At 35.9% G+C, this 26,720-nt stretch overlaps 1 protein-coding gene and 1 long non-coding RNA gene across 2 annotated transcripts; both read right to left on the minus strand.

Moving 5' to 3' along the window:
* Positions 1–17,030: 17,030 nt before the first annotated feature.
* LOC136815234 (uncharacterized) lies at positions 17,031–17,585 on the minus strand. The gene is made up of 3 exons (XR_010847698.1): positions 17,544–17,585; positions 17,283–17,425; positions 17,031–17,056 (listed from the first exon to the last, which is right to left on the minus strand). It is a non-coding gene; the product is annotated as an uncharacterized lncRNA (long non-coding RNA).
* Positions 17,586–20,346: 2,761 nt separating this feature from the next.
* Positions 20,347–21,516, minus strand: LOC136815241 (uncharacterized). The gene has a single exon (XM_067071689.1). It carries the CDS (start codon positions 21,514–21,516, stop codon positions 20,347–20,349), a length of 1,170 nt encoding a protein of 389 aa, XP_066927790.1.
* Positions 21,517–26,720: the final 5,204 nt, after the last annotated feature.

The following is a 26,720-nucleotide window of genomic DNA, read 5'->3' on the forward strand; positions in this document are numbered from 1 at the left end:
CGTGTCGTAGTTTTCAACATCCCAATAAAGTCTAAGGATGACATTTTGATAATGCCAAAACGTGGCATTAGTATATCTAGCATCGAAAGTGAAAAGTAAGGTATTAACATTTGTTTTTGTCAATTTTAGTGCGATGCAAGAACATTTCTTTTCTTTTACGAACAGTATATAAGCAGACATTGCAAAAAATTAAGCATATTCAAAGTATTTACATTGAGTCGTTCATTTTGAGATTTTGGCTGAGATAAAAGGCATCTTTCAATCAAACCATTTTTGAGCCAATTCAGCTTTTTTGAATAATTATAAAAACATGTATATATACCTGTCCCAAGCCAGGATAAAGACAGAGGGACCCAGAGAGGACTAATTACCCTTTCATTGTAACATCGTCTCTCTAAGAGGAAAAAGAATTCGGCCACTCTTTGTTGTTTGTAGTTCTGACAGGAGAAAACATTTTATTTTTTCATACTATATATATTTGCCTAGTACATCAGGATGTGCGAGGATGTCCCCTGCCTGGTGTCTAGTGCAGTCGGCTCCAAAGGAGTCTAAGGTGTTTAAACCTTTGTTGATTCATGTTTTGTTTTCTTCTCCTGTCAGTCTACCTGGAGTTTGTTGTCATCTTGTACAGGCCGCTGGGGTAATGTCGCCTGACTGTCTTAAATGACATTGTAACATCGTCTCTCTAAGAGGAAAAAGAATTCGGCCACTCTTTGTTCTGACACGACAAAAACATTTTATTTTTTCATACTATATATATACTCCAGATTGCATTTGTTGGGGTTTTGAGTGATTTTTGGTGTTTGTGTTTACGTGATTGCTGTTTTGTTTTTCTGCTTGGCTTTTTGAACTTTATGTCTATTGGTTTGTTTGTTCTTTTTCGCTTAAAATTCTCATTTCTTGACAGAATGTTTGACTCGTTTGATTGATGTATTTAGCAAAATTCAAAAAAATGGAAAAAAACGTATGATTATAAAAATATTGTTCCTTTTTGTGTTTCATCTTTATTGCGGAACGTGCGTTTGAGCGCGCGCAGCGCGCTCAAACGCGCGTTCCGCATCCTTTGGCAAGATCTGCGTACGCGGGGCGTAAATTTGTATATGTTCGAGAAATGCTGCCGATTTGGCTCACGAAAAAACACCGAGCAAAGTAGACTTTTCTTTATTTTATAAAATAAAAGTGTTTTTAAAATTATATCGAGTTTGACTATCCAATCAAGTGCGAGATGTTTGTTTTTGTTTTGTGTGTTTTTGCACACTTGCGAAACAAAGATGGCGATTTTTGTCAAGGCAGGATCCTGCTGATTTTTTAAGCTGGAAGGCATCTTTTGCTTGTAAAATAACGTTGCTGCTGTTCACACTTAGTAGATTTTACTCGAGTATCATTCTTGAGGTTTTTTACCACTACCTCTGGCGTCTGGGAGAGGAGAGCTGTCCTACCATCCACTTGCTAATGTGACAATGTGTGTGGCTATTTTTTTTGTTGTCAACTGAAATTTTCGATAATGGTTTGACAGATGGTTGTTTTTCTTGTGGCATCCATACTGCATGGCACATTTTTGTGACAATTGATTGGAGTTACCATTCCCATTACATCAATTGATCTCATTGAAAACTATTTTTATGGCTTGAGATCAAACCAAATATCTGCAACAGTCAAGTCAGATTTAAAGCAACATTTGGATTTCGAAATAATTTAACATTTAGACTGTATAATTTTATTGGAAATGTCATGTCATGGTTAAACTTTACATTCAGCCGAACAATGATTATTTCGTCATGTTGTCAATACACGGTTCAACGTATTTGAGTAAACGCTTTTACGGAACGCCATCGAATATTGGGTGATTGTGGTCAGTAACATTTGTTGAGGAGGTATGCTGCGAAGAACTGACACGTTATTTTTTAATGGACTTTATCAGAGTTTTTTACTTTTCTAAAAAAGCGATGCATTGAGGGATTGTTTCGAGTGTACAGGGTGTCCCTAATTAAAGTATCGAGTTTGAACATGCGATTGAGTAGAAAAGTTTGTGTGTGTTATCGCTAAAATATAAGAACGTTCTCCATCACACAGGCTTATTACAAAAAGGTAGTTACAACGTATAAATTAATCGTAATGACAAAGAAAAAAGAGGGAGAGCTTAAAATACAATTTTGTGAACACGCACATAAAACTTTCTACTCATAGTTGTGTTTCGACTCGATACTTTAATTAGGGACACCCTGTATTACAAATAATATCTCTTAGGAACACTCCTCCAGGGAATTCTATTGTAATACACATCGCTTTTTTAGAAAAATCAAAAACTCCAATAAGGTCTATTATTTAACACGACATATAAGAAAGACTTTGTTGTAGTTTGAGATCAAGCTAACGCAAACATTACCAGATTCCCATCAAGATTCAATATTAATATTATGTAGCTACGTATAATATAATGCAACACTAGAAGGGGGACAAATTGTGAATGTTTTGGTGGTACATGGTGGGATGTTTTGTGTGTAACATGTGATGCTTAATTTAATGACATTAAATTTTACATGTTAAGGCAGCAATCAGAAAATACACTTCCATTTTATTTTTAATCTTTTTAAGTCAGTAGTAGAAAATTTCAAATTCACTGCTGCTGGTGGTCAAACACTTTAAATAATTTCCAAATAAAATAAGCTCTTTCACAGAATTTTCCTCAAAATTCTTGAACATGTTACTGGCAAAATGAAATGCATGGAGAGGTTCGTGATCGCTGCCTTATAATATTGGAATGTTTCAAGGGGTTTGAAGTCATTGCATGATTTGCTTTTTTGATTGCATGAATGTATGAAAACTAGTACGTAGTAGTGAATTATAAATTAGTTATAAATTTTTGTAAAAATGGATTTTATTCTTTACCACTTTTAGTTATGACATCCTAAACTATCAAAAAGTCTATATTATAATGTCACATTTACTGTAATATTTTAAAACTACAGAATCAAAACAATGACGAGAAAGACTACATTATTACTATAAACTACACATCAGGTGTGTTATTGTTTTAAGGACTTCATGATTGAAATAGGCTCTTTTTTCACAGGATACGTTTGTTGAAAAATTCTAGAAGGATCTTTTAAAAATCATCAAATTATTTTCAGTTTAAAAAACTACGGTGGCCGACAAGGGCAAAAATCTTACTTTCTTTTTTCTGGGGGAATCTTTCTTTTTCTGGGGGAATCTTTCTTTTTTTGGGGGGAATCTTTCTTTTTAGGGGGAAATCTTTGTTTTTTGGGGGAATCTTTCTTTTTTTCGGGAATCTTTAATTTTGTTCGAATCTTTAACTTTGGAGGAATCTTTTTTTTTGCAGCGGGGGAATGTTTTTTTGAGTCACGACTTTAAGATTTTCCTTTCATTCGGTACCGTAATAATTGAGTCTATCAAAATGGTAACACTAACAATAAGTTATAAGAATCACGTGCGGAGGAGATGGAAAGATGTTCAGTTGGCTAGTTGGGTTGGCTGGCTGGCACTCACTTGAAAGAAAATTAGAGCCCAGTGAATTAATCGACCCTGTTTTTCACATTGGAAAATTTTGCGGAAACTCAATTTTGCGGTTGGGCCCAAATCCACAAAAACCACAGAATTCAGTCTCGCAAAAACTAGTTCCATTAAGATATTATATTTGCTTCTCTGTTTTCCCATTCCTGCCTTCCAATTGTGGATGAGAATTTTGCTTTTCCTCTCTGAAGATATCATGTCAATCCCCACTTTCTTCATTTTCCGCAATTTAAACTCCCTTAAGTAGACTCCTTGCTGGTTGAAGTGGTGCATCTGCGTTGTATCAATGTACTTTCTTACACAGGTTCAACACAACAATTTAACAAAATTTAGTCCAATGAGTCCAGCTAAACAGCTAAAGTAGAGTCCACTTGTCCACTTCGACTCGTCAAATTCAGGAGACCATTTCGTCAAAGTGGAAAACGTTTAAGTTTCTCGCTTTTTATCTGAGCCATTTTGTAGAATCATCCGTTATTTTTAGTAAGTAAGTAAGCCAGAATAAAATGGCCGAGTTATTCCGGAAAAACTTTTAGGAATGTTTTGGAAATTTATGACAATAACGGAAATACGCTGGATGAAAATCAGTTCCTTTTTTTTAAGCGAAATTAGCCTGAAAACTCACGGGCATAGTACAGAAATCATTGGTCAAAAATATTTTCGGTTATCAAAAACTCGGTGTTTGGGGTGGGTAAAAAAAGCAGAATAAAATGGTGGGGGGTCATTATCAAGTGATTTTGGGATGATTTTCCCAAAAACCAGGAAAATGAAGGTTTTGGCACTTTTTAAGAACATTCCATAAAATGGGGGGGGGGGGGTCATTATAAAATGATATTGGGGTGTCTTTTTTCCAAAAAATTGCAAAATGACCCCCTACAATTATGCACAGAAGAGTACCTAATCAAAAGGAGGTTACAGGTATGTGTCGCTTTTAAGAATGCCTTTTTTGGATCTTGAGAACCCCACTAAAGGTCGTAAAAATGACAACATGTAGTTCCAGTCTCTCCAAAGATTCAAAAAGAGCTTAAAAATCCAATTCCTTGGCATTCAAAATCCAATAAGAATAACAAAATTAGTGAAAATCCGGGTTTATTTTCTAGATTTCTACCCTTTGAAGAATTCCAGATTTCACAAGACTCTGCTAATAGGAAATTCGGGTGTCCGCAAAGCCTATTACCTCCCCGGGCAAGAAAAAAAGAATCCCCCCCCCAAAAAAAAAAAAAGATTCCCCCAATATTAAAGATTCTTCACAAAAAAAGAAAGATTCCCTCAAAGTTAAAGATTCCCCCTAAAAGAAAGATTCCCCAAAAAACAAAGATTCCCCCAAAAAAACAAAGATTCCCCCAAAAAAACAAAGATTCCCCCCAAAAAACAAAGATTCCCCCCAAAAAAAGAAAGTAAGATTTTTGCCCTTGTCGGCCACCGTAAAAAACCCTGTATGAAATATTCTGTGTTACCCTTTTTTTTAAATACCACTGTATTACCCCTATAAGTCCATGCTACGATGCTACTTTTGCAGTTTTAGTTTTTAGTTTTTGTTATTTTAGCTTGTGAAAAGTTGTATTGAGCAGATATCTTTATACTTTTTCCAGGAAGATTTTTTGAAGCTACTACAAAAGTATTACAAAATCGAGTACAAATGACTTTTTGTCTTCTAATTTTCAAACATCCTCTTTTTTGGCATTATTTTTATGACTCACTAATAAATTCTAGGTAAAATGTAAGGTCTTATTAGTTTATTTTTTAAATTCTGCATTAATAAAGGAGTCAATTTCTTGTACATTTTGAGATTTCTTCGCTTTGCGAAAACAGAACGCTCGTTCCGCAACCCCTTTTATGTTGATTTTATTTAGTATTTTCAACACTTTCTCTCCTTGAGGTCAGATCTCTGATCTTCACCATTTGTTTGTTCTTTCCCGTGCGGACGGCATTTCGGACTTTAGGTGTCGAACTGGGTTCTGGGCCTACTTTTTGAAAATTTGTGTTTTTTGATACTTGTCGTTTGTTTTGTCTGTTGTTTAAGCCCCTTTTTTGTTTCTTTGTATTTATGTGCGAGTTTTTGTTTATTTTTCTATGTTTCTTAGTTTGTTTGGACTGTGGGTCGGCTCAGGGTTATGGAAGCTGGGGAGGCTGAGTGTTGGATGTCCTTAAAACATGTTTAAAGCCGTTGCACCTGTCGCAAGTCGGGGACTCCAGATTGGATTGTTGGGTTTTTGATTGGTTTTTGGAGGCTGAGTTTTGGACGTCCTTAAAACATGTTAAAAGCCGCTGCACCTGTCGCAAGTCGGGGACTCCAAATTGCATTGGTTGGCTTTATGAGTGGTTTTGGGTGTTTGTGTGAGACTTTGCTCAGGTGTCATCCACGACGGCCAAGCTTTTATGCCAATCACTATCTGGGAGGAACATATTGAATTGTTGCAGGATGACTGTTGTTATGTCCTTGAAAATGTTAAAACAAGAATTTATTATGGACCCTAACTTACAACAACAAATACAACTATTATCACTCAGTCTAACCAAATCAAGTCGTCATCCATTGATTGGACTACATGCGAAATGACGGACTTTGAAAAAGATGAAGCCAAGGCAAGGCGGCCATCAATAATATGTTCCGTCTGCGTCGCCCGACCGACCCACCCTCAAAACAAAAAACCCGAGTCGGATGAGCGGGGAAAATATCGGGATTTTGAACCGGGCGAGTGAAACTATGAAACTCCACCGTAGAGACTTTTAGGCTAGAACCCGCTAATTTTTCTGTGTTTTCGAAGAAAAAAGCATTACGGAAGAGAGCAAGCATGGCGAATTTGATCGGTGAAGCCGACGTTTTTGTTTTTCAACAGAAGACAAGACTGAAAGCTGAACCAGTGAAAATTGAATTTTGATAAAAATGGAACTTTAGTATATTTAAAAAACTTTTTGAATTATGGATGAAGATTTAGCTGCTGGATCTTACTTGGAAACAGGATGGTTCAAGGTCATTTTGGCAGTTGGAGAAAATGTATCAAAGGTATTATTTTTTTACAAAAATAGTCTGTTTCTAGTTTGACTTTTTTCTGTGCCTGTGGCTTATCGATTTTATCTGGTTTTATTGAAAGCTTATAGAGTCCTCAAAAATGGCTCTTTTTGGAATCTTGTTTTACTTGTGTCTTGTCTGAATCTCTCTGGGGTGCTTGTTTGAGTTTTTGGGGCTTGGGGACGAGTTTAATACATCAAAACGAGGCCGAAGCTGTGGTACACCTCCGAGTCTTCAAAAGTAGTTCGTTTTGTTTGAAATTTTATACACCTGCTCCTTGTCTGAAACCCTTGGGGTGCAAGTTTTATTTTTTGAATTTTTGTTTTGTTTTTGGGGCTTGGGGGAACGAGTTTAATACATCAAAACGAGGCCAAAGCTGTGTGGTACACCACCGATTCTTCAAAAGTAGTTCGTTTTGTTTGAAATATTATACACCTGCTCCTTTTCTGGTGCAAGTTTTATTTTTTGAATCTTTTTTGTTTTTGGGGCTTGGGAACGAGTTTAATACATCAAAACGAGGCCGAAGCTGTGGTACACCACCGAGTCTTCAAAAGTAGTTCGTTTTGTTTGAAATTTTATACACCTGCTCCTTGTCTGAAACCCTTGGGGTGCAAGTTTTATTTTTTGAATTTTTGTTTTGTTTTTGGGGCTTGGGAACGAGTTTAATACATCAAAACGAGGCCAAAGCTGTGGTACACCACCGAGTCTTCAAAAGTAGTTCGTTTTGTTTGAAATTTTATACACCTACTCCTTGTCTGAACCCCTTGGGGTGCAAGTTTTATTCTTGAATTTTTTTTGTTTTTGGGGCTTGGGAACGAGTTTAATACATCAAAATGAGGCCAAAGCTGTGGTACACCACCGAGTCTTCAAAAGTAGTTTGTTTTGTTTGAAATTTTATACACCTGCTCCGTGTCTGAGCCCCTTGGGGTGCAAGTTTCATTTTTTGAAATTCTTTTGTTACACTTGATACATCAAGGCTGTAAGGCTATCAACATTGTTGGACCTGTTGGTAATTTTCCCTTGCCTTTCAGCAAATAATGTTGTTTGTAAATTACTGCTTATCTGAAAAATCTTACATTTTAAATTTCAATTCTCTCTATAGAGTCAAATATCGGAGAGGCAGTTTATCGAATGTAGGAAAACTGGCACAGTTGATCTACTTTGGTCAAAAACTAAAAAAACGGAAAACACCATTTTGTTGAAAGCTTACTTAGCAAGTGAATCACAAAAACCTCCTGAATTTGTCACAACACCACTTCACTTCCCCCATATCACTCATCACTACGGGAAATGTCGTTTGGTTTCTTTTAAGAAAAGAACAGCAAAAAGAACTGCCCAAAGCTCAACCAACTGTTTCAGCTTATGATTTGTTGATGAAAAATGCCAAAAGGAAACATAAAATTGAACTCGTTAATGATCCAAGCAATAAGAAGGAAGAGTTGCTCAATGATGTCATCTTACTAACCAAAATGGAATGTTCTACCCAAATGGTTGCTGATGTTAAGAGAACGCTTGAAATCGTAACCAATGCTCTATGGTCAATCGACACAAACGAATCAAAGTTTACCATTGCTGCTTCAAATGGTCATTGCAAAACTTTACCCCCATATTTTTCACAGATTTACCAGAAGCAATATAGAAACTATAAGCAACAAAAAAAGGCTAAGCCTAGCCTTTCATGTGATGACCTCAAGGTTCAAAGTGACCAACTTTTTGACTCTCTTAGTTTCTTACATGGTTACGAGAATATCAATAATAAATTCTTAAGTGCTTGTCGACAGCTCGCCGTACTCTGACTTTCTTACAAAAACAATGGAAAGGTCTCAAAGCAATAGGAGTGAAGTATCTGATTTCAACTCAATAAGAGAAACTTTGGTTCAAATAGATGTAGTCCAGAAAGTCAAAGAGGAATACATACAATTAAATGAGCTTTTAGCAGATAAAGATTTTTATGAGTGGGTGGTGGTCGATGAATCATTTGTCCCTGAAGACAGAAAAAGAAGATATATTTGGTTCAAAGAATTGAAGCTTGGTTCTAGGTAACTTTCAAAATTTATTCTTTGAAGGGAAAAAGTTTGATTTGATTTGTTTTCTCTATGAAAGCCTGTTTTTAACTCTCTGATGTGTTATCTTTTTTGAGAAATCTACTTGGGTGATTATTTTACAGCATGGTAGTTTTGGTTTGTATCAAAGCAAAGTCAAAATCATGCAATATCTCAAGTTAAATGTTTCACATAAATTTTGCAGTAATCAATAAACCTTTAGTTGGAAAGTTCTGACTAATTAATCAATCAAAAGGATTTTGCAAAATTATAATAAAATGTCTGATGATTCAAAATTTAATTTTTATATATAGGATCCAGATGTTCAAATATAATTGTGGAAACCACATTGGTAATGCAGTGTTTGTATGGAAGGTAGAGGAGAAAATTGACCACACAAAACAGATGTCAGTATTAATTGAAGTACGGAAGCTGGTATCTAGGTATGAAAAGTCGTCGTTTGCTGAACAGATGAGGGCGAAGTATGAAAAAGTGGCTGCTATCACACCAGTGATAAGAAGAAGTATGGTGGAGTTTTTGACTGGAAACATATCAAGGTAAATGTTGCTTAAATACTTCTTACACAATCATTTGTTATCATTCAGACAAATGTTTTCTCCTCCTTAGATTTTTTTCATTCTTAGATCCCCCCACTTTACCAATTTGTGTGTTGTCTCATCATATCAACCAATTGAAATATTTACTTGATATTTTTATTGACAGAACAATTGACAATTTAACTTTGACAATGACGAAATGACCACCTTTGACATTCTTGAAGGTAATTCTGTTTGTGAATGAAATAAAAATGTTTTTCCAAATGTCTTTGGAAAAACATTTGTCTCCTATTTTGTGAACATACTGTCTAACAATACATGCATACATATACAAGACTTACATGAATACAGGACATAGACATAGACATAATATCAAATGACATACGTATACAGGGCATATATACAAGTGAAATTGAACAGCACTTGTAAGAAGTAGGTTTCATAACATTAAGCATTGTGTATATTTTACAATTTTAGTGACAAATCACGAATTGACGAACAATTTGAGTTGTTTACATCGATGCCACTCGGGGAAGACGATGAAGCTGAGTTTATCTATGATTTAAGAAAGACAAATGAGGGTCGTCCTGAAGGTGACTTTAAGGCGTTTTATGCAGAATTGCAGAAACTTCTGGAGGAATACGGAACAGCTGCAGAGGACAGGCGAAAAACAATGTCAGCTCATCTGCCCATTGCTGTTTCAATTGACAAACTAATAAAAAATGTATGCCTTGGATTGAGATGTTCCCCTAAGCGGATAGGGCATTTTCTGATGGTTTTGTTTTTTTAATCTTTTTAACTTCACTTTCCATTTAAGTTATGTACTTGCTTATTTTAGGTGAAAAATCGACTGAAAGAGAAAGGTGAAGTTGATGCCAACAATCCTTGTGAGACGTCAGTTCGATACGCATTTGAACCGCCGAATGGAAATCGAAAAACATCAACTCATTACAAAGGTCTATTTGATATTGTGTCGAAAATACAGAGGCGTCAAATTCGAAAGCACCACGAGGATGCTCATTATGTTTACGCATACTTTTTGTAAGACTTGTTTGTTATTTCATTTGTTTAAGATCAAAATATAAATCACATCACAAAATATAACCTTTACAACTTTATATTTTGTGGTTAGAATTCGATGTAATTGCAGTTTTTCTTTTTTTCACTTCTCTCGTTGAAATGAGGATTTTTTTATTTCTACAGGTATTTGAAGAACTGGTGCTTTGAGAATCGAGATAATACAGGACTCTTCTGTTTGGACGACAAAGCCAAGGTGTCAGTGGGTGAACCTGGTACACCTGAGCCAGCCAACAATCGAAACAGAAGAGCACTGACGAAGAAGGATGTTGAACTGGAGGCATCAGATCACAACTATCATGTTGCTAATTTGACACCATCGGTCTCCTTTATGGTTGATATACCAGATGAGGCAACCAAGTCATTTTTCACGGGCCAGATATTTGTTGGTATCAAAGACTCTATCTTCCAGGCTTCTGATCCACTCAGACACGTTGTCGAATTGATCAGTGTTATCAGGTCACAAGAAATAGCTGTTCCACCATACCTTTGTATCTTTTCTGATGGAGGAGGAGATCATAATCATAAATCTTTTTCCTTCAGTGATGTAAAGGCTGAAGACACACATCGTGTCATACTCAAGCTAAATCTGTCAGTGGTCCTTTCTCAGTGAAATTAATAAAAATGGTTTCTGATATACTGTCAGAACCATTATCAAAACTCATAAACCTTGCTTTCAATTCATGCAAATTCCCCCAGAGTCTTAAGAAGGCAAGGGTTACTCCTGTTTATAAAAAGGAAGATAAGTTTCTGAAGAAAAATTATCGACCAATTAGTATTTTACCAGCTTTTTCTAAAATTTATGAGAGAATAATTCATAACCAACTCTCTTCCAACTTCGATGACATTTTCGATTCAAGACTCTGCGGGTTTAGAGCTAAACACAGCACTCAGCATGCATTAATACAAATGATTGGTCAATGGCATCAAAGTCTTGATGGGTCCGGAAAGGTGGGGGCAGTTTTGATGGACCTGTCGAAGGCTTTCGATTGCATTGATCACAAACTTCTGGTTGCAAAGCTCAAAGCCTACGCAATTGATACAAAGAGTCTTGAACTATTGAAAAGTTATCTAAGTAATCGCTATCAGAGAACAAAAATCGGCTCTGAATACAGCGAATGGCAAGAGATCACTCTAGGTGTTCCACAAGGTTCGATTCTCGGGCCTCTTTTATTTAATATTTTCATAAATGATTTATTTCTTTTTATTGTGAAAGCTAGCATTTGCAATTTTGCCGATGATAATACCTTACACTCGTGTGCTGAAACTCTTGCAGAAGTCATCTCGAATCTAGAGTTTGACCTGGAAATAATCTTAGACTGGTTTTTAAACAACTACCTTGCTGCAAATCCTGGTAAATTTCAAATGCTAGTTTTAGGAAATCAGAATATTCCTATAGAAATCACTGTCAGAAATGTAACTATAAAATCTACGAATTCTGTTGAGCTTCTCGGTATTACCATTGATAACAATCTCACTTTCGAATTACATATCAATGATCTTTGCTCTAAAGCTAGGTCGAGAGTCTGGAGTCTGAACAGAATTCGCAATTATCTAAATTTTGATCAACGAAAGTTGATATTTAACGCTTACATCATGTCAACATTTAACTATGCACCAATAATTTGGATGTTTTGTAATAAAACTACATATGAAGAAATCACCAAAGTCCATAAACGGGCATTGAGAACATTACTTTGTGATTTCATAAATGACTATGAGGTTTTATTGCAAAACGCCAAATGTAAAACGGTTCATGAAATTCAGCTTTGCTTTCTACTTTGTGAGGTTTACAAATCCGAAAATAAATTAAATCCAAAGTTCATGCAACAAATCTATATAACGAAGGAAATAAAATTTAACTTTCGAAACAAAGTTTTGATGACAATACCTAAGGCTAAGTCTCAACGTTTTGGAACTCAATCCTTTTTATTCCGAGGAAGCCTGATCTGGAATCAAATTCCAGAAAAAATTAAGCTCAAACCATCAATCGATTCTTTCAAATCCTCGCTGAAAGAAATAAACCTTACAAATGTTTGTCTTTCTAAAATATGTATATAAAAATTTTTTATCTTATATATTCTTTATTATAGTATTGCGTATTCTCTACAGTTGGTATTAATTAGTATTTTATTATAACTATGTCAGACCAACATTAAATAAATCGGAAAATAAATAAATAAATAAAAAATAAAAATAATATAACATTTTTGTTTGTCCAATGTACACTGTTAGCACTGTTCAGAATCTTGGACTTTCATGTTCTCAATGTTGGTAGGTGTGCACCTAATCAATCCTATATTAACCCTGCTGAAAGATGCATGTCCATATTAAACATTGGGATGCAGGGCCTTGCATTGGAACGTGACCATCTTGGAGATTTTGAAAAATGCGTGCAGAGCTGCAAAACAATGAAAGATGTCCGTTGCAACGCAAAGAAGCAACAAGGACTTTCAGAAGCATATCAAACAGGTTTGATCAGCCCCATCAAACAGCTGGAACAATGCTACCAAGAAATGGAGCTTAAAGGGAAACCAGTTCTAACGTTCGGTCCCAATCGTGATGCCACAGAGATTGTGTCTTGTTTATCTGCAATTGAACCTCTGATCAAAGATGAATGTGACATACCTCATAACCAGCCAAAGCTGCCAAAATATCCCTCTCTCCAAAAGTTTAGGTCAGAGCACATGGTTGATGGATTTTACATGCTGCAGTTCAGAAAATGCAAAAATGACGCCTGTTGCAAACTTCGAAATTATCAATTACCACCTAAAGTCCCAGCACGGATTATCTGGATTTTGATAATATTGCGAAAGTATCTAGAAAAAGATGGCTGCCGATAGTGGGCTTAGCTGCAAATCTCAGTGAAAGATAGTGATCATTTTCATCATTATTCATGATGTTTTGGACATGATTTATGAGAAGTTTGATGCATACTGGTCCAACAATGTGGAAAGACTTTGGAGAAATTTTGGCCATGAATCGTCAGCTGCTCGAGTGCTAATCTTGCATATGGCTAACTTCTCTAGTTTTATGGACGTACAAAACTCTGTAACTTGACAATGGAATGAAAAATTCAAACACACATCCATTGGAATTCGAAAGAGAATACTAAAATTACAATATTACAGTGCAAATTTGAAAACGATCTGAGCATTTTTTGACTGGGCGACCATTCCTTTTGATTTTTAAAACCCGACACAGATATTTTACAAACATATCACTATGAGAATATAATAAAGGATACTGAAACACAATTCCTGTGTAAATTTGAACAAGATTGGAAAATTTTGGAAATAACAGTTGCGTTGAAGTATTTATAAGATATTCACATAATTGGTTATTCAAAACAATAGAGATGACGCGTTCTTTAGAAAAACATAATAAAAGTCTTTGTTTGACTAGTTAACGACCAATCGAACGACAAAAATTCTTGTAAAATGTTCATCTTGACCCAAAAATTAAGTCCTCAAGGTTTTAAAAGAACGAAGTATCCTACTAATGAAAAATTCTAAGTCCGAAAGGTCATTACACAGACTAGTAAAAAAATATAATACCCCTGTCTCATTTTCATAGGTCATTACACAGACTATAATCGATTGAGTTTTATCTAGAAATCCTACGGCCTTACGGCCTACTGGCATTTTCAAGCAAAAAAGACGGCTTATAAGGCTGATTAGCACATGGCTTATCAACCATGAACGGCTCAGCTCAATTCTCAACATAAAAAGGGTGTTGCAGGACCTAGGAACAACTCAGACTAGACCCTACTTTCCCAGAAATTAATTCCTTAAAAGGTTGTACTTCAAAAAAATTTGAAAGATCTTGTTTTAAAAGAGACTAAAAAGCAATCAATTTTCCAAAAATTTAGAGCACATATATTTAGACTGCGGAGAGCATTGGTTAGGCTGTAAAATTTAAACAAAGTTTTTTGTCGAACTATATAGCTTATGGAGGATGGATACATTCTTGGAAATCGTTTTATCAGAAGCTCTTTTTTGAATTTTAAGTCATCAACTTTTGGCGCGAAGTATATTTAAAACGGTTTCCAAAAACTACCCAGATTCAAATATCTGGCATTAGTTTGTTAGAGAAAAACGTATCTTCGCTTCTTTCAAGCAAAATAATCCCATGCCACGTGAAAAAAAAGAAAAGAATTTCTTACCAATGGTACGATTGTTCGTCGGAGGGCATTGGCCACCGTTTGGTTACCGAGCTGTTTTCAAGGTTGCAGCATCTAATCTATTAAAAAAATTCCAATTAAATCAATTACGAATACCGATCAAATGTTTAAAAAAATTATCACGTTTACGAAACGTCACTTTCAACGCTCTCTCTCTCTGTTTTCTTCTGCTCACAATTCTGTCTTTTATCAGATTGTTAAGCCGTATGAGGAACCGTATTTTCATCTACGGTTCAGGCATATACTAAAAGACGGATCGACGGATCAACGGATTGACGGATTACTAAAAGACGGATCGCCGTATTTTAAATTGCTAAAAGACGGATCGTCGTATTTCGGATTACTAAAAGACGGATCGCCGTATTTCGGATTACTAAAAAACGGATCGCCGTATTTTAAATTACTAAAACACGGATCGTCGTATTTCGGATTACTAAAACACGGATCGTCGTATTTTTTAAAATAGAAAGCTATAGTCTGAAATAGTGTGCAATATCATTTGAATTAATCAGGAGGACCCACCATGGTTAGGTCCGAGTAGGAAAATTTTAGAAAATATAACTTCTTAGACTAGCTAAAACCCTTCTAAATTGACTCAAAATGACTCACTTGATTGGCATATTAACATTGGCCTATTAAGCAGGCAAAAAAATCAAAAATTGAAATGTACTTTGAAGTAGAAACAGTAGAATTCAATCTGAACGACCATTAGAACTTGAAATTTGTACCCTTACAGTGCACTTTGGTTATTTCGAAATACACACCCATAGGGTCCGCACATACCCGTCGGTCGTTTTGCCTGGGTGCCCCCCCCCCGGGATAAAACTGTATGTTTTATTTTATTTTGTTCTTTATTAGATAACGTTCAAAGGAATCAAGTAACAACAAAGTCGTAGAGCAAGAAATTTTATACTCTTTTTACCTTTGAGAATATCAAATTTGTGCATTATGGATATAATTCAACTCCCATATTATCGAATGTAATTAAAGCTGTAATTAACATATGATTAAAAAAAGTCTTCTTTTATTATTGGACTTTATTGCATTATGTCAAAGAATAAAAAGACAACAAGAAAATAGATGTGTGTACGCGTGCTTAAAACGTGAAAGTTATATAATCATCATCAAAGTCCAAAGTCCAAAATCGGGAAAAACAACAGCAATGACAAGATTTCTATATATTTAACTAACATTGACCCAAGGGCCCATTCTTGCTACATTAGGGTTAAAAATTCAGCAAACGCAGCAAACGATGAAAATAGTTAGTGTATGCCTTATATATTTTCTTCAACAATCAACAATTTCACACTACCAGTCACTGCAACTATTTTCAAGAATTTTAAGAAGAAGAAGGAGGAAGCTAGCACACGAGGAATTCTTTCACACGAGGACGATCCGTGTTTTAGTAATCCGAAATACGACGATCCGTCGATCCGTCTTTTAGTATATGCCTACAGGTTCATGAGTATTGAGTTTTACTATATTTTAAGGTATAAAGATAATAATTAAGAAAATATTTGAAACCATTTTTATCCTTAAGAGTTGATAAATTTGTAGGAAACACAGTTCTTAGCTTGCCAAAGTGAACCTTAATTGAATTTACTCGTCTAAATATCAAAAGTAATGCAAATCCTACCGAGTCTGTCAATATTAAAACCAAAATATTTATGTAATTAGTAGTTTGTAAGAAAATGTTGTATTTATTTATTTGTCCGAAAAAGAAAGCCATAAATCGGTGGTCTTTCAGCTATAACGTTTAAATGTGTTCTAATCTTTCGAACTATGTCGTCTACGTTCTCGTCTACGCAGAGACAAATACCTTTGATGTCAGAAGTTATTTAGGAATTAGTAATGTATGAGTATTTTATCGATGTAATGTTATTGTAAGTTATATAAAAAAATTTTGAAAATACTTTGATTGTTTTATACAACATTGTTGAATGTAAAGTCAGGAAACTTTTGTTATGCGTTCATGCTTAAAATTTATTACATCAAAATGACCTTAAAACCGCACTTTATTCAACAATGTTATAACCATTGCTAATATTTGTCTAATGTATATTATGTTTTGTTAATGGAAGAATGATTATCTAATCAAATGTGTTCATGGTTGCCCCAAAATGTTACCTTCATTGCTCCCCTAGATTTTTGTAGGGCTTTTGGGAAAAAGAAAATAAAACAAAAGTTATGTTTTAGCTATCAATCGGTGGTCTTTCAACTATAACGTGTAAATGTTCTAATCTTTCGAAGTATGCCGTCTACGTTCGGATAGCAGAGACAAAAGCCTTTTATGTCGAAACCTTCTCTGACAACTCCTTTGATCAAGCACCAAGCGTCGAATGAAGGTTTCGGTATGCGACTTTTTATGCCACCTTTCCCTTCGAAGTGATCGTCAAAAGTTAAGTACGATGCAAAGGTCAGTTTTTCTCGTCTTCCCATGTTGGTTCCAATTATTGTCCGCAATTCTCTCTAATATTTGTACCAATTGATATCTTCGAATATTTGTTCTTGTTCAGACGAAACTGGAGCAATTCTTCATTTTTGAGTGGACTCGCAGCGAGTCGAGATGTGGAACGTAAGTCAACCTCCAATTCTGATGGCTCTGTTGTCTCTAGGAGCTTATTTTCGGTGGTGGAATCAACGTCGGCTTCAGTTTCTAGAAGTTGGGAAACATGTTAATGTTCAGTATAGTTAATGATATGAGGACATATAAGAATATCGTTGAATGTTGGTGTTCTCATAAAGTGAAAGCTATTCAATTGAGTTTTGTTCAAAGTTATCCATTATTTCAAATATTATTACAAATATTGTTCATGGCATTTTACTATTAGTACTAGAATACAATCCTTTCGACTCAGGTTTTAAAACAACTAGAAAATTACCGGTGTTAGAAGTGATAGCGGCATCTTGGATGAGGCTCTGACTTGGTATTGCTTGTGCTGCTTTTTCAGTAACTTGATTTGCCGGTGACATTTTAATGGTTCTTTTCCATTTCTGCAAAGATATTGGTCGGGTCTTGGCATATCTTAAAAAGAAGAAACGAGAAACGTTTTTTATTTCTTTTTAATTTGATTATTTTGCATTCAAGCCAGTCAAATATTTTGTTGTAAAGAAAACTTTAGTAAAATTTACCTAATATTTACCTATATCATGTTGCTCATCAATGGCTTCGTTTAATGGTTTTTTTAGCGTTTTCGTTGCCTTCACTATCACTAGTACTTTCCAAACTTTGCTGCACAGATCGTTTTGACGATGGTCCTTAATAAGTAAAAAATATACTCATAATTTCAAAATCAATAAAACCAACCTTTTAATTTTGATGAAGAAAATTTAAAACATGGGTCCACACTTTTGTTGATTATTCGACACAACAGATCTTAACTGGTATATTAAACGCACTTTCTTCGACACGTGATGAGGGACGAACTTCTCATCTTTTCCTTTTCTTTATCAGGCACGAGTTGCCGTTTCTGAAGAAAAAAATGTATGGATTTAAATCAATGCTAATTATAATTTAAATCTACATGTTCTTTTTCCACGCATAAGTTGTAGTTTGAGCTGAGGCTGGCATTATGCTACAGAGCTATTGGTTTCAAATTTGAGTCTCGTTATGCTTTTAAGTCTTACGGCTATTAATTACAAAAACATTTACTCTAGCTTTTGACGTTTTAAAGTTCTCGTTAAAATGACTTTTTTTTGCATTTAAAGCAATTTCTTTGATAAATAATACATACCTTGCGAAGGATGAAATCCTCGGGTTCTCTCAGGAAAAACGTTTCGGGTTGACGGATCGGCCTTAGGTTTTCCTTGATTTCTTTGACGATCCACATGAGGACGTCAAATGCGTATTTTTCCATCCACTTTGTTACACTTGCATTTTTAGAAGGAAGCCTTTTCATGTTAAAAATTTCGAAACGCAACTCTACTTCTTCTTGATCTACACCGTAATCTGGCATTTGGTTGCAGGTGATGTAAATTCCTGTAGCGCAAGAGAAACATAATTGATAATTCTACAATGTTAAAGCTTGAAATGTTACCAAGTTAAGTTTACGAATCTCAAAGTCTTTCGAAATGACTGTTTTCATATATAGCATGTTGATTATTACGTAACATAATGTTTTACAAACCTGCATTATTTTGAATCACAACTGGGGTAGCTTGCTTTCGAGCAACAGTCAATGTCTCTCCTTGAAAGAAAATTTTTGCCATGTCAGCAGATATCAGTTCTTCCGTCATTTCGTCAATGAAAACAAATTGAGTATCGTCGTTGATTTGACTAAGACCAGAAACCTTTTCCTTCGAAAGAGTGCACCAAAATTGTGGATGGGTAAGGGCAGTGACGATTTTAACCATAGAGGTCTTCCCGGAATTTTTCTCTCCAACCAAAAGGGGCTTTTCCGTTTTCATTGGTAGCTGGCCGGGCAATAAGCACTGGTAGAACTTAATTAAGAATGTTGTACGTTTAGTCGAGTATTAATACTGTTTGAGACGCATTCACCAAAATAATTATCTTCCATATTTCGGTTGTATTCTTTGTAGATTCTTGGTGAGAACTTTCCCAATTCGTCTGGCTTATATGGGCAAGGAATGAACTGCATGCTAGATAATTTGAAAAATTTACCACCCGTTGTCTCGATGATGTCAGAGTCGAAGTACAATTGGGGAATCAACTAAAATAAAGAAGAAAATAAAGCTCAAAAAATACTCAAAAACGAAAAAAACTTTTTTTAATCAGGGGCATCTGGGATGATTGGAGTCACCACAAACGATAGGTCAGTTTCTATTTGGGCCAACATCCATAATCTTTGTGGACAGCTTTTGACTAAGCTCGAGAATCTAAGACCACGTAACAACAAACCAAATGAAGTCAAACATAAAGAAGAAGGGAAAGGAAGAATAAAGTCAGACTCTGGAGATCGATCAAAGATTAATGTTGCACTTGGGAAATGCATTCACCCACTTAAGTTTGAAACACACAACTCTTCGAAGGCTCTGGTGAACATCTACACTGGTGAGGAATCTAATGCTTCATCTAATGTGCACAATGCTGTCTCTACTGGACAAAAAACAGATGGAGAATTTCAAGGCAGATCTTCCTGACAGTTTCAGGTCAACGTTAAAATCTAAGGTTGAACTGATGTCATCTGCAAAAGACAAAGCCACGAGAAAGAATCCCAAGAATGATCAATACAATGTGGACCTGATCTTTTCACGGGTTCTTCTACTTCTTGGGACCAACCAGATTGAATTTGAGAATTTAATTGATTTCGAGTTAGCTCCTGTTCCAATGTCTATGTTTGACGAATAAGGGATGGCAAGATACACAAAGAGCAAATCTGATCTTATGAAAAAGCTCAAGGTTGAAGAATCATCACGCTGTATCCAGTACCACTTGGAAGGGGCAAAATTGGTTTTTTAGTTTCCACTTAGACTACTTTAGAAACTTTCGCGAGGACGAAAAATCTCGAAATTCACGACATTTACTTTCGCGAATTTAATGGAAAGATATTTTTCGCGAGCATTAACTTTCGCGAATCAAGACGTAAAATTGAGTATTTTCACATGAAAAAATGGCTTAGAGGGACAAATACTTCTTGGATTGGCTTGAAACATTTGTCCTTTGACTTATTAGTCTTTTAGCAAGCTAAAAAGTGCCATAAAAGTTACATTTTATTCAAAGTTTGATGTTTTTACAGATTTTCTATTTTGTCAAGAATTTTTCGCGAGCATAAACTTTCGCGAATGGCCCTTCCTAGAATTTTTAAAGACATTTACTTTCGCGAAAAGGGCCAAAATTCGCGAAAATCGCGAAAGTTTCTGCTCAGAATAAAAACATACTAGTTTAAAATATTTCGCTCTCTCTTAGAGCATCTTCAGTTTTTTTGAATAACAAATACGTTTAACAATTATATTTAACGACGCTAGAACGGCATTACCATGACTTCTTCAGTTTTTGACGTCACAGAACATCTGGTACACTTCTTTCGCGTATCCGTTGCAGTCTTTGTTGAGACCTGATGGAGCCAGAGTTTGGAGTCTGCACATCCATTTATCTTCGGCTCGTTCTCTTTCTGCGGAGGATGAAAAGTCACTTTCTAGGATCATCACCTCAAGGTCAGCAAAGGAGTGGTCGCGATGGAAATGTTCTGCCAACTCTGAATTTTTCGGTCTGTTTCCAATGTCGTAGCGGTGCTTTGAAAAACGCGTTGACAAGGCTTCTCCTGTGTGACCAACGTACAACTTGTCATGGATCTTGCATCTGACTGCATACACAACGTTCTTCGTTTTGCAGCTACCACCATTGGTTACACGTTTAGTGATACCATAGCATAGCTTGCATTTACAACACGGTTTCGTGGTGTTTTGACGTGGTGGTCTTTCCAAGATATCATTTCGCACGATTTTGTTGGCGACTGTTGGAGTTGAAGGGAAGACGGTCGATAAGGCGATGTCGTTTTTGACGATGTTGAAGTTTCGACGAAGAAGTGATGATAGGTGTCTGAGAGCTGGATGCCATGTGCAGACGAAGATGGATTGTTGATCTTGTTTATCTTTTTCTTTTGAACGAAAGAGAGATTCCCGACTGCTCTTTAGGACGTCTTTGTACGCGTTTTCAACAACATCGTGTCTGTACCCTCTTTTCAGAAAGTACTGAAGGAGTTGTTTGCCATGGTTGATGTAGTCAGCTACGTTCGTACAAATACGACGGATTCTGATGAATTGTCCCTTCGGGATGTTTCTGATGACATGGTTTGGATGACAAGATTTGGCAATGAGGTATAAGTGTGCATCTGTTGCTTTGGAATACACGCTTGTCTGGATGGTGCTGTCACGAAAACGAACCTCGACGTTCAGGAAATTTACGGAGTCAGTTGATTGATGCGTCTCGTATTGAATGGTTGATTTCATTTTGCGGCTTTTCGAAAAGTTATTGCAAAAATCGATAAACTGATTCAGTGACTCGTTGCCATGGGTCCAGATGAAGAAGATATCGTCGATATAGCGGTACCAAACGAGGGGTCTGAGCTTGGTGAGTTCGTAATATTCGTCAAGCATTTTCGTCTCTAATGATGCCATGAAGAGGTTTGCGTAGTTTCGAGCCATTGGAGTACCCATCGCGGTTCCTTTGATTTGGTGGTAGATGTTGCTCCCAAATCGGAATCAGCTTTGTTAGATAAGATGAGCTGATCAATTTCTTGTTGCGTTGTTCCAGATGATCAAAGCAGGCATTTGCTCCTTCTTCGTGATCGATGTTGGTGTACAGTGAAGCAACATCCATTGTAACGAGTATGGTGTTCGAAGGAAGCGATGGAAGATCAGCTAGTCTTACAAGGAAGTCTTTTGTGTCGCGAATGTAAGAATTCGTTTTTTGCGCTTGGTATTTCAGGAAGCCGCCAAGGAATTCTGAGAGTCGGTTACTGTAGGATGAGAAGCCGGAGACAATCGGTCTTAGAGGCGGGAATTTCGAAAAGTTTTTGTGTAATTTTGGGAAGCCATAAAATACTGGTGTTAGTGGATTTGATAAATGTTCAGTTAATACGATGTGTTCTTTATCGGTGATTTTGGATTTCGATTGAAGATTGTCAATCTCCTTTCGTATGTTTATACGAAAGTATGTTTATATCTGCTCGCGAAAGTTTGTACGCCTAAAGTATATTAATGGAAAATGCAATAATACTCTTTAAATTTGCATTTCACCACTGGACTAAATGTTGGCTGAGCATCCAGGGATTGGACTTGATTTGTCTTTCCCTGGATCTCACTGATGAACCTTTCTGTAGTTTTTGTACCAATATTGCTTAGACCAATTGCAGAAGGGCCTGAGTGCGGAAAATGTGAAAACATAGCAAGAATATGGCATGTGGCAGCAGCGAACAAAATCTCTGCAGTTTTGTAACATCCATATGTTAAAAAAGTACCCCTTTTTGCGGGGTTATTTGCTACTCCCTTTGTTGCATTAATTCGCTTTTTTTTTCAAATCTAAAATTTTTCGCCAAATCCTGAACACTGTAATGCCAACTGTCATCCTTTCCTACATTTTGATTGGATCGCATTGAGGCTGCAAAAAAGGATCAAATAGAGCCACAACTCCCTTAATGTAAAGAACTGTCCCTGAAGAGCCAGGAACATTCTCATTAAGAAGGTTGGCAACAGAATCTGTGAAAACTTTCAAGGCTTTATCGCTGTTCTGGTCTGATAACGTGCAAACAAAAGATCATTGTTACTGAACTCACACTTTACACCTGAAAATTCACAATTTTCTTTTAGTTCTTTAAGATGATTTATAGTAACAGCATGACTATTTGAGGCAGACGGAAAAATATTCATGTCTAAAGTTGAATATTTCAGACATTTTAAAAACAGACGCAAATTATGGTCATAATCTAAGTATGCCATAGATGGAAGTGGTCCAAAGTAAGGAGCTGCAAACATACTCTCTCCAGCACCAAGTGTGAGGTAAATCACACCTGCTTTAATAACATTTACATGTGGTGTCATAAGGGTGACAGCCGAGGCGAGCTGGAAGCCCGGAGAATCAGAACAGTGAACAATAAGCATAACAGGGTTTTTTTTCAAACAACCGTGCTCATCAAGAAAACATCTTTTACGAACCTCATCCCATATACTTTAAAAATTTGAAGCGCAATAACCTGAATTAGGAGTAGGCCAATAAAGAAAGATGAGTGGTTGGGACAAAACTCCAGATGCCGAAACAAAATTGTGAATGGCTGTATCTTTTGCAAGATTTGAATTTTTGACCCTGTCAACATAGTCTTTTAGGGCACTAAACTGATCCTTGAACCCTTCTTGAGAGATGATGTCATGTAGGAAAACCCGAGACTCGCTCCATTTATTTATATCAGGGTCCTACCAGCTCTAATTTACCCTTTTCATCCATGATAGGAGAAACAAACCTCAAAGTACGAGCCTCATCTGAGGCTTCAATAAGTGGCCCATTACCATAAACATATGCAGCTGTTTCGAAGATCTTATCATTCATACCAATGAATAGTTTATTTTCTTTGCCGTGTTTTTTGGCACAGGTCTGGCCTGGTACATGTTTTTTTTTTATAAGGAACCTTAACTTGGTCTGAGCCTGGAGTTCCTTATTTTTACAGAGAATTTCAGTGTCAAAGTTCCTTATCGAGTTCCTTACTACATAGGAAATTTTGAACTTTTTGCCCCTTGAAAGATCAAAATTTGGTCAAATTAGTCCCAATAAGGTACATTATTTTCAAATCCACTTATTCTCAGCCTGAGCAGTTCCTTAACAAAACCTTATTTTTTGAACCATTTTCAGCCTCGAGTTCCTTATAAACGTGTTCCTTATAAAAAAAAAAACGTGTAGCCCAAACAAATCTTTGGTTAAGCTGTACTCACTATCTCCTAAGCGGTTATTATGCAAAGTGGCAATATCTTTTATTATCTCCCAGCCTCGAAAACCAGGGTCATATACCCCACTGATGCTAATATGCTGATGGGTGCATTGACGTGGGACATGAGACCCTGGTCTACTCGACGGCTCGGCTATTGTTTAAAATCTGTGACGTCACGGAAATTTAGTTTCAATCATCGCTAGCCTATATTCAGATCTTATAATTCTACTTGACACGCGGCCTGCTTGAATAACTTGGGAAACTCATTGCAAGCAAAAGAAACTTTGCCGTGCATTTTGAAAGATAATTATAAATAGGTACTCATTCAAGCACCCAGTCAACAAAACAACAAGGTCAAGGAGACAGTCTGGAGGTTATGCTTATGGCATCAAATTTGCATATTTCTAAACTCTATGAGATTTTAATTGTTTTATTCTGGAAGATAATGACAATGACACTCCTGCTGATTTTCCTGAAAACCTTGACAAGGCAACAGATGAAGACTAACGAGCATATCTACTCCCCAAATTGGACAAGTTTGTAAAAACCTCTTTGATTGTCTTACAGAGAAATTATGACAACGACCATGCAGATGATTTTGCTAAAAAATATGGGCTGATGACAATGAATTTGTCTGTAACAGGGGGGGGGGCGGACGACACAGGATTTCCGAGGGCAAAAGTTTTCACCAAAATTTGAAATTTCTAAGGCGAGAGAAGAAAATGTATGAATTTGCAAGGTAATTGAATTAAAAAAGGCAAAAAAGAGTGGAATTTCCGATGCACTTTGCAAAAGTACATGGATTTTCATCGGAATTTCCAACCACCACTGAAAAAGAAAAATTATTTCCGAGGCAAGAAAAAATTTAAAAATGCACGTCGTCCGACGGGGGTAACAAAAATTTTCTTGGTTGGCCCATTCCAGGCGTTCACAATTCAAAAATTCAAAATCAAAATATGCAATGGAGATGTTTACATCAATCGCACAAATAGAGTGTACCATAATGTTTAACACCACGTTTGTCTGAAGATGAAAGAGTATTATGATATTGCTATTGGTCTGAAAAACAACTACGCAGCTCCGTTCGCAGCTCTACTCTACCATTTTTGTTTAGATTTAACTTTGTATTTTAATGACCAGCCAGGTCATTAATTTGAGGGCTATGCATGTTAGCCTTCACTGATGCAAGTTACACAATCTCACGGTATGTACTTGATTCGAAGTTCTTCAATTGAATTCAAACTTCAATTTAAGTGTCCTTCATTGAGGGTTTAAACAGTGGTAGTAGTATATTTTATTGTATTCATTGTGTTTTATCTGCTAAAAATGACTGATAGTATATAATGTATTGCACAGTCCATTATTTTTATTATTACTCGTCAAAACATAACATGTCTTCCATACAGTGAAATTAGTCTGAAGTTCGAAATTCAATCACTGCTCTTTTCCATTTCAATTTATTCAATTTCTTTTAGTTTGCAAATCTAGTATCTCTTCATGTATGAATTTTTAACAAATTTGTATATGGATTGGTCAATAGAAATAAAAACCTTATTGTAATTGAAGTTATGGTAATAAATTCTTACATAGTGTCAGCCCCCCTCTTCTACTGGGGGGAGCTAGAGATTTTCAAAAAGTTCCAAAAAGGGAGGAGCTGAATATTTTTGCCATTTTTGGCTGTTTCGTGGAAGGATTTACCCCTCCCCAGCTAATTTTGTTGGATTTTCTTTCTGGGGGCTGAGACCCCTGAGGAGACTATGTTCTATATTTCTGGAACAAACCTTTAATTTGAAAACATACACCTTATAACTATTTTCTTGTTGATCTTGGTGTGAAATGTTTAGGGTCAAACCTGTGTTAGGTATTTGCTTTGTGTTGGCACTCTTTGCTGAACTTTTTAATAGATTTGGAAGATAAACAAATGCCAACTCTAAGTTTGACCTGTTTGACCTGTTTACGGTTTTGTATCCATGATATTTTCACATGCTCAAAGGTAGCAGCAAAAAGTTTAGTCTTTTTGGCAGGTGAAGATTCAGATTATTTCATGTACAATTTTTTTTTTTTTTTCAAAATTGTACCACTCCACCTTGGTGGGCAAAAAAATTATATGTCTAATACAATTTTTTCGCAAGTACTTTCGGTAGCTGTTCTTAAGAAATATAAGGACATATAAATTTTTGGAACTAGCCTAGAAATTTGACTTTAAAGAATTTATTAGAAACTACAGAAAAAAATAGATTGTTAGTTAAAAGCTCCAAAAAAGGGGTGAAAACGGCATGAACTAGCTACCTACTATTCTTTGCTTTAAATTTATATAAAATGATCTATCATTGTTTTGAAAAATTCTATAGTCGCTCTTAGCTTATCCAAATTATCCGTAATAAAAATATCATTCATATCTATCATTTTTTCGCCCGGCCACGATATTTTCGTTTTCATATTTCTGCATTGTACCACGTGTTCAGTTGTTTCGTTTTCTATCTCACACCATCTACATTTCCAATCACGCTCTGTTGCTTCGAAGTTCATCTTTAATTTTATCATATTTAACCGTATGTCCATGTATATCTTAGTATCATTCTTTCCGAGTTCTAAATATTTCTTCTCTCCGAAGTGGTTTGTGAATCTGGATTTCGTGCCTGCTTTACTCAGGTCGATTTCTATATGCTCTTTAAACACTTCATTAACATTCTTTCTCACTTCCCTCTTAGTTTTTCCGATTTCAAGAACTTCCCCCATATCATACTTCGTCATTGCATTTTTTAGTTCTGTGTTCCAACTTCCTTCTTTCTGGTTTGATTCTTGTTGTTCTAATACTTTCTTTGCTATTCTGTTGTCGTCAGACGTTTTGAGGGTATGGTATAGGTTAATTTTTTTCATCAGAATTTGTTTTTCTACCGGTAGGATGCCAATCTCACTTAAAAAAGCTAGGTACGGTGCAGA

Source organism: Clytia hemisphaerica, unplaced genomic scaffold (assembly GCF_902728285.1).
Source record: "Clytia hemisphaerica strain Z4C2 unplaced genomic scaffold, Clytia hemisphaerica genome assembly, whole genome shotgun sequence".
In the NCBI taxonomy this organism is placed as follows: Eukaryota; Metazoa; Cnidaria; class Hydrozoa; order Leptothecata; family Clytiidae; genus Clytia; species Clytia hemisphaerica.

Excerpts from the sequence above, each read along its gene's own strand:
- LOC136815241 (XM_067071689.1), bottom strand. The coding sequence starts at position 21,516 with ATGGGTACTCCAATGGCTCGAAACTACGCAAACCTCTTCATGGCATCA.